The 8,127-nt window shown below is 42.6% G+C and overlaps 1 protein-coding gene across 1 annotated transcript; it reads left to right on the top strand.

Annotated features, from left to right (window-relative positions):
- Positions 1–4,830: 4,830 nt before the first annotated feature.
- LOC119807971 (spermidine synthase-like) lies at positions 4,831–6,014 on the top strand. The gene has a single exon (XM_038320236.1). The coding sequence runs from the start codon at positions 4,831–4,833 to the stop codon at positions 5,737–5,739; it is 909 nt and encodes a 302-aa protein (XP_038176164.1). The 3' UTR covers positions 5,740–6,014.
- Positions 6,015–8,127: the final 2,113 nt, after the last annotated feature.

The raw sequence follows: 8,127 nt of genomic DNA, 5'->3' as shown, positions 1-8,127 counted from the left end.
CTGGGATTAATGTGTGTTGTCACTACCGCCCTGGTCTGGTATAAGCCATTTTAATATCCAACAAAATGGGCATCAAACCAAAACTAATTTTTAAAGATAGGGAAGGGGGCTGGAGATATGGCTCGGTGGTTAAGAGCACTGGCTGCTCTTCCAGAGGTCTGAGTTCAATTCCCAGCAACCACATGGTGGCTCACAACCATTTGTAATGAGATCTGGCGCCCTCTTCTGGCATGCGGGCATACATGGAGGCAGAATGTCGTATACACAATAAATAAATAATCTTTAAAAAAAAAGATTGGGAATGACACTACATATTTATCAAAGGAAAAATCCATTAAGATGACAATTGTTAACATTTATGTCCCCCAAACAAGGGAACCCAGGTTTGTAAAAGAAATACTACTGCATTTGAAACCACACATTAACCCACACACACTAATAGTAGGAGACTTTAATACCACATTCTCACCAATGGACAGGTCATCCATACAAAAACTAAACAGAGAACTTCTGGAGCTAACACATTAAAAACCAAACACACACACACACACACACACACACACACACACACACACACAGAGAGAGAGAGAGAGAGAGAGAGAGAGCAAACTAAATTAACAAAATCAGAAATGGAAAAGAAGGCATAACAACAGACACTGAGGAAATCCAAAGAATCATAAGGACATAACTTTTAAAATCTGTACTCCACCAAATTAGAAAATCTATCTAAAACAAATGAGTAATTTGCTCAATAGGTATAACTTACCAAAGTCAAACCAAGATCATATAAGCAATTTAAGCAGACCTATAACCCCTAGTGAAATAGAAAAGGTCATTAAAAAACTCCCAACCAAAAACATCCCAGGACCAGATGGTTTTAGTGCAGAATTCTAACAGACTTTCAAAGAAGAGTTAACATCAATAATCCTCAAATTATTCCAAAATTAGAGACAGAAAGAACATTGCTCAATTAATTTTATGAGGTCCTAGTTACCCATATACTGAAACCACATAAAGGCTCAACAAAAAGAATTATAGATCAATTTCCCTTATGAATATAGAAGCAAAAATACTCAATAAAATGCTTGCAATCCAAATCCAAGATCAAATAAAAAAGATCATCCACTATGTTCTAGCAGGTTTCACCCCAGAGTGAAAGGATGCTTCAATATACAAAAATCAATAAAGATAATCCACCACATAAAAAACTGAAATACAAGTTGGGCAGTGGTGGCGCATGCCTTTAATCCCAGCACTTGGGAGGCAGAGACAGGTGGATGGATCTCCGCGTGTTCAAGGCCAGTCTGGTCTAAAGAGTGAGTTCCAGGACAGGCTCTAAAGCTACAGAGAAACCCTGTCTCGGAAAAAAAAAAAACCAAAAAAACAAAAACCACATGATCAGAAAAGGCCTTTGACAAAATCCAACACCACTTCATAATAAAATAGAGAGAATAGGGGTACAAGGGACAGACCTCAGCACAATAAAGGCAATTTACAGTAATCCTATAGCCAGCATCAAATTAAATGGAGAAAAACTTGAAACAATTCTGCTAAAATCAGGGACAAGACAAGGTTCTCCACTCTCTTCATATCTACTCAATATAGTACTTGAAATTTTAGTTAGAGCAATTAAGACAAATGAAAGAAATCAAGGAGATACAGATTGGAAAAGAAGTCAAAGTATCATTGTTTAGAAATGATATTATACATACATGACCCTATGAATTCCACCAGGGAACTCCTACAGCTGGTAAATTCTTTCAGCAAAGTAGTTGGATACACGGTAAACAACAACAAAAATTGGTAGTCCTATCTATAAATGACAAGTGGATCGAGAATGCAATTAGGGAAACAACACTTCACAGTAGCCTCGAATAATATAAAATATTTTGGGCTAACCCTAACCAAGCAAGCAAAAGTCTTGTATGATAAAAAAAAACTTCAAGTCTTGAAGAAAGAAATCAAATATATCAGAAGATGGAAAAACCTCCCCTGCCATGGATAGGTAGGTTCAACATAGTAAAGATGGGCATCCTACCAAAAGGAGTCTACAAATTCAATGAAACCTGCATCAAAATTCCAGCACAATTCTATTATTTTGTTTTGTTTTGTTTTTTGAGACAGGGTTTTCTAGTAGCTGTGGAGCCAGTCCTAGAACTCATTCTGTAGAACAGGGTGGCCTCAAACTCACAGAGATCTGCCTGCCTCTATCTCACTAGTGCTGGGATTAAAGTCCAGCACAATTCTTTATAGACCTTGACAGGACAATTCTCAACTTCATATGGAAAAAACAAAACAAAACAGGATAGCTAAAACAATCCTGAACAATAAAAGAACTTCAGGAAGTCTTACCATTCCTGATTTCAAATTATAGTAGAGAGCTAAGTAATAAAAACTGCATTGTATTGTCATAAAAACAGACACATTGATTAATGGAATTGAACTGAAGACCCTGATATAAATCTACAGACCTACAGATACTTGATTTTTTTATTAAGAAGTCAGAAATAACACACTGGAAAAAAGATTGCATCTTCAATGAATAGTGCTGGTCAAACATGTCGGCACGTAGAAGAATGCAAATAGATCCATACTTATCACCCTGCACAAAACTCAAGTCGAAGTGAATCAAAGACCTTAACATAAAGCCAGGTAGATTGAACCTGATGGGGGAGAAATTGGGGAGTAGCCTTGAACTCATTGGCATAAGAGAAGACTTCCTGAACAGAACGCCATTAGAACAGGCTCTAAGATAACAATAAATGGGACCTCATGGGAGCTTCTGGAAGGCAAAGGACACCATCAATTGGATAAAGAAGCAACCTACAGAATGGGAAAAGATTTTTTTTTTTACCAGCTCCACATTCTAGAGGACTAATATCCAAAATATATAAAGAACTTAAGATACTAGATATTAAAACAAATAATCTAATTTTAAAAGAGGGCACAGATCTAAACAGAGAATTCTCAATAGAAGAACTCAAATAGATAAAGAAACACTTAAATGTCTTTGCTGGGTGTTGTGGTGCATGGGAGGTAGAGACAGACAGATCTCTGTGAGTTGGAGGCTAACCTGGTCTACGGAGCTAATTCCAGGACAGCCAGGGCTACACAAAAAAATCTTGTCTCAAAAAATAGAAACAAGAGACAGGTGGATATCAGTGAGTTTGAGGCCAGCCTGGTCTACAAAGTGAGTTCCAGGACAGCCAGGACTGTTACACAGAGAAACCCTGTCTTGAAAAACAAAAAACAAAACAAAACAAAACAAAAAAGGAGAAAAAACAAAAACAAACAAAAATATTCAACATCCCTAGTCATCAGGAAAATGCACGTCAAAACTACTTTGAGAGTTTATTTTATACCTGTCATAAGGGATAACAAGTGACAGCTCATATAGGCCAGGATGTGGAGCAAGGGGAACACTCCTTCATTGCTGGTGGGAGTGCAAACTTGTACAGCCAGTATAGAAATCAATATGGAAGTTTCTCTAGAAAGCTGGAATTGATCTACCTCAGGATCCAGCTATATCATTCTTGGGCATATATACACAAAGGACACTCCGTCCTACCACAAGGATACTTGCTCACCTATATTCATTGTGACTTTATAATAGTCAGGAATTGGAAACAATCTAGAAATCCCTCAACAGAAGAATGGATAAAGAAAATGTGGTAAATCTATACAATGGAGTATTACTTAGCTGTTTAAAATGACACCATGAAATTTGCAGGCAAATGGATGGAACTAGAAAAAAAAGTCCTGAGTGAAATAACATAAACTGAGAAAGACAAATATGGTATGTACTCACTTGTAGGTGAATATTAGCCTTTAAGTAAATGATAACCAAGCTACAATTCATAGACCCAGAGAGGTTAGGTGAAGAAGAGGGGTGGGGGGAAACACATGGATCGATGGGTAGGCTAGGAGCTTATGGGTATAGAAGGAGGTATGGGGGGGAGATGAGGTGGAGGGGGAGAATACAAGCAGAGAACACTGAAATTGGTGGTTTTGTGGGGCAGTGTGGAAACCTAGTGCAGGAAAAACTGCCTGGACTCTATGAAGCTGGTCCTATTGAGGATTCCTAGTAATGGGGACACAGAGTCTCAACTGGCCGTCTTTTGTTGGCAGGCAAGGCTTCCAGTGGTGGTACTGGGTTGTATTCAGTTGAATTGTTGGCCTAGGGGGTCCTGTGGAAGTCCCTAAACAGCCCAGGCTGTTGCTAAGACAAAGGGTTGCTCTTTCAAGCTGACAGTGGGGCCCCTTGTTGATCACAACACCCACATAACTCATTGAACATGGAGAAGTCAAACAGGTGCCTACATGGAGTCTTAACCCCCTACATTCTAGTCTCTTTGGTGTGCGAAGTTATTCTGCAGAGAAACGTGAACATCAACCCAGTCACAAAACCTTTGACCTACAATCTGTCCTACCTGCAAAATATGCTAGGGTGGCACAGAACTTGTGGGAGTAGCCAACCAATGTCTGGGTTTACCTAAGGCCTGCTCCACAAGAAGGAACCTACACCCAACACTGTCTGGGTAACCAAGAAGCAGAGACTTACCAAGCATGGTACGACATGCCTTTAAACCCAGCATTCGGGAGGCAGAGATAGACTTATGTCTACAAAGTGAGTTCCAGAGTTCCAGGACAGCCAGGGATACAAAGAGAAACCCAGTCTTGAAAAACCAAAAACCAGAGACGGGTTAGGTTGTGGCGCGGGCGGCGGGCAGAGCTGGTCCCGTTGTGCTGCGGCTCTGCGCGGCCTGCAGTCCCGGGCCCGCGACGCGCGCCGCCCGCCCGCCCGCCCGCCCGCCCGCCCGCCCGCCCGCCATGGATCCCAGCCCCGACAGCACAGCCGCGCCCGGCCCCGCCGCCATCCGCGAGGGCTGGTTCCGAGAGACATGCAGCCTGTGGCCTGGCCAGGCCTTGTCGCTGCAGGTGGAGCAGCTGCTGCACCACCGGCGCTCGCGGTACCAAGACATCCTCGTCTTCCGCAGTAAAACCTATGGCAACGTGCTGGTTCTGGATGGCGTCATCCAGTGTACCGAGAGGGACGAGTTTTCCTACCAGGAGATGATCGCCAACCTGCCGCTCTGCAGCCACCCCAACCCGCGGAAGGTGCTGATCATCGGGGGTGGAGATGGGGGCGTCCTACGGGAAGTGGTGAAGCACCCGTCTGTGGAGTCTGTGGTCCAGTGTGAGATCGATGAGGATGTCATTGAAGTCTCTAAGAAATTTCTGCCGGGTATGGCCATCGGCTATTCCAGCTCTAAGCTGACCCTCCACGTGGGTGATGGCTTTGAGTTCATGAAACAGAACCAAGATGCCTTCGACGTCATCATCACCGACTCCTCGGACCCCATGGGCCCCGCTGAGAGCCTCTTCAAGGAGTCCTATTACCAGCTCATGAAGACAGCACTCAAGGAGGACGGCATCCTTTGCTGCCAGGGTGAGTGCCAGTGGCTGCACCTGGACCTCATCAAGGAGATGAGGCACTTCTGCAAATCTCTCTTTCCTGTGGTGGGCTATGCCTACTGCACCACCCCCACCTACCCAAGTGGCCAGATTGGTTTTATGCTATGTAGCAAAAACCCGAGCACTAACTTCCGGGAGCCCGTGCAGCAGCTGACACAGGCCCAGGTGGAGCAGATGCAGCTGAAATACTATAACATGGACATGCACCGCGCAGCCTTTGTGCTGCCTGAGTTCACCCGCAAGGCCCTGAATGATATAAGCTGAGCCTAGGTGCCACTGCAACACCACCCACGACCTCAATCGGACTGGACCAAGGAGCTTCCAAGGTGTCTAGGGCCCTGCCAGCCCTGAACAAGACTCCCAGTGACTCTTACCCACCAACCAAGTGTTACAGGCCCCAGAATGCTGCCTGGCCTGCCCTGCTGGGTGGACTCAGTCTTTGTGTATCTCTGTGGCGTTTGGCCCCAAGCCTAAACCAGCTCTGTACAGCACCGTCTATGCCCTCTGTCACCTAACAAAAAATGTGTATTTATAATAACTCAAAAAAAAAAGAAAAACCAAAAACCAAGCAACCAACCAACCAAATAAACAAAAAAACAACCCAGAGACTATGCAGACCAGAGTTCTGTAAAACCAAACACTACTGGTAAAAAAAAAAAAAAAAAAAAAAAAAAAAAAAAAAAAAAAAAAAGTATCAGTAAAATCATTCCACTCCTAATAATATTCTGCTATATTCATAGATCAGTGCCTTATCCAGTCATCAACAGAGAGGCTTCCTCTGGCAGCATACGGGAACAGATTTGAGACCCACAGCAGAGAGAATCTAAATGGGAGATCGCCATGAAATCCTTAGAATTCAGGGAATCCTGAGGAGGTTGTAAGAGCCAGAGTGGACGGAGGAGAGCAAGCGAACAAGGGCCTCTGAATTAACTAAGCAGGGTGCATATGAACTCACAGGGACCGAAACAGCAACACAGGTATAGTGGTATGTTATTTGTGTTTTAATAAATAAAGTTTACCTGAAGATCAGAGGGCAAAGCAGCCATACTAGCCAGGACTCGGGAAAGAGGCAGATGGATCTCTGTGAGTTCAAGGCCACCCTGGGCTACACAAGATTGAATCTGTCTAAAAGAGAAACACAGCTCACACAAATGTGATCCCAGCACTTGGGATCACACATCTTTAATCCCAACACTAGGGAGGTGGAGGAGAGCACCATATGGCTGAACGGAGAGAGGAATATAAAGGGGAATGTAGCACGATTAATAAAGACCCAGAGACAGATATTGGGGTTCAACCTGAAGGTCAGAAAAGTAAAACAGCTAGCCACTGGTTCTTATCTTAATTTCAGTATGCAATGGTGATCTTGCCTCCAGGAATCTCAGAATGAGACTCTCTGAGAGCTGTCTCCTCTCATTTTATATTCCTCTCTAGGGCTGGGATTAAGGGCATGCACCACTACTGACCAATTTCTATGGTAAACTAGTGTGGCTACTGGGATTAAATGTGTGTGTCACCACTGCCTGGTCTGTAAAGGCTGACCAGTAGGACTGTTTTAACTCTCTGATCTTCAGGCAAGCTTTAATTATTAAAATACAAATGAGAGTTGTCACCCAGATATAGAGCAAGCAAGATGTGACCTGCCTCGCTGAAAAAGTACCAAGCAATGTGGCTAACACAGACAAGAATTATGGGCTAATATAAGTTAATAAGAAGCCTGAGCAAATAGGCCAACCAGTTATGATTAATGTAGACCTCTGTGTATTTCTTTGGGACTGAAATGACTGCGGGACCTGGTGGGACAGAAACCTCTGTCAATACTTCAGGGCCTAAGAACAGTTTGCCTACAGACCTATAAGGCTAAGCAGGCTCCTAGAGAGGAGATAGAAAGTGTAGTTCATGAGGAGGTGTGTTACACTACTAAAAAGCTTAATGAGCTTGCTAATTCATTCAAAACTGAAGTCTGGGGAACAGGTGTGGGAATATATTTTAAGGGTGTGGGATAATGGGCGGAAGGAATATAAAACTGGACCAGACTGAGTTTATCAATATGGGCCCACTGAGTGGAGATCTAGGTTTAATATTGTAAGAAGGAACCAAACTGAAGCCATTTTGGATAGAACTTCCATTTTGAATAAGGGTCAAGTAAAGTTTAAATTCCCCCCCCCCCCCAAAAATAAAATAAAATACAAATGAAATATCACTCATTTCCCCTTATGTCTAAAGTAAAAAAGACTATAACTAATACAAAAAACTATATACACTAACTAAAGGACTATAGACAATATATAAAGGAAATAAATCCATCAACAATGTCTAGTCATTTGACAAAATTCAGAGAAAATACTCCATATCTATCCTATTTTGGTGAGTCCAAAAGTCTTGTACCTATTTACTTTCTATCACAACTGCTTCCTGCATCAGGTAAACAAGGAAAATATAATTATAACTATCTAGTCTTCAACTCCTTCAGAGACCAAAGAAGTAAATAATATTAACTGAGTTATACCATCTGCCTGCACTACTGCATGTCCGTACACGAGCCAGGAACTAGGCTGGAGATTTAAAAACAAACACACACAGATGGAGACACGGGGACATGGGTCATCCTTGAAACAGGAATGCCAAGAATGCCAACTTTATTGTGTTCAG

The sequence above is a fragment of the Arvicola amphibius genome, chromosome 2, assembly GCF_903992535.2.
Source record: "Arvicola amphibius chromosome 2, mArvAmp1.2, whole genome shotgun sequence".
NCBI lineage: Eukaryota > Metazoa > Chordata > Mammalia > Rodentia > Cricetidae > Arvicola > Arvicola amphibius.
Note: the sequence above shows the minus strand (reverse complement) of the source record. Positions and strands in the feature narration are given on the sequence as shown.

Bases quoted from the DNA above. Each gene is read 5' to 3' on its own strand.
- LOC119807971 (XM_038320236.1), top strand. From the start codon at position 4,831: ATGGATCCCAGCCCCGACAGCACAGCCGCGCCCGGCCCCGCCGCCATC.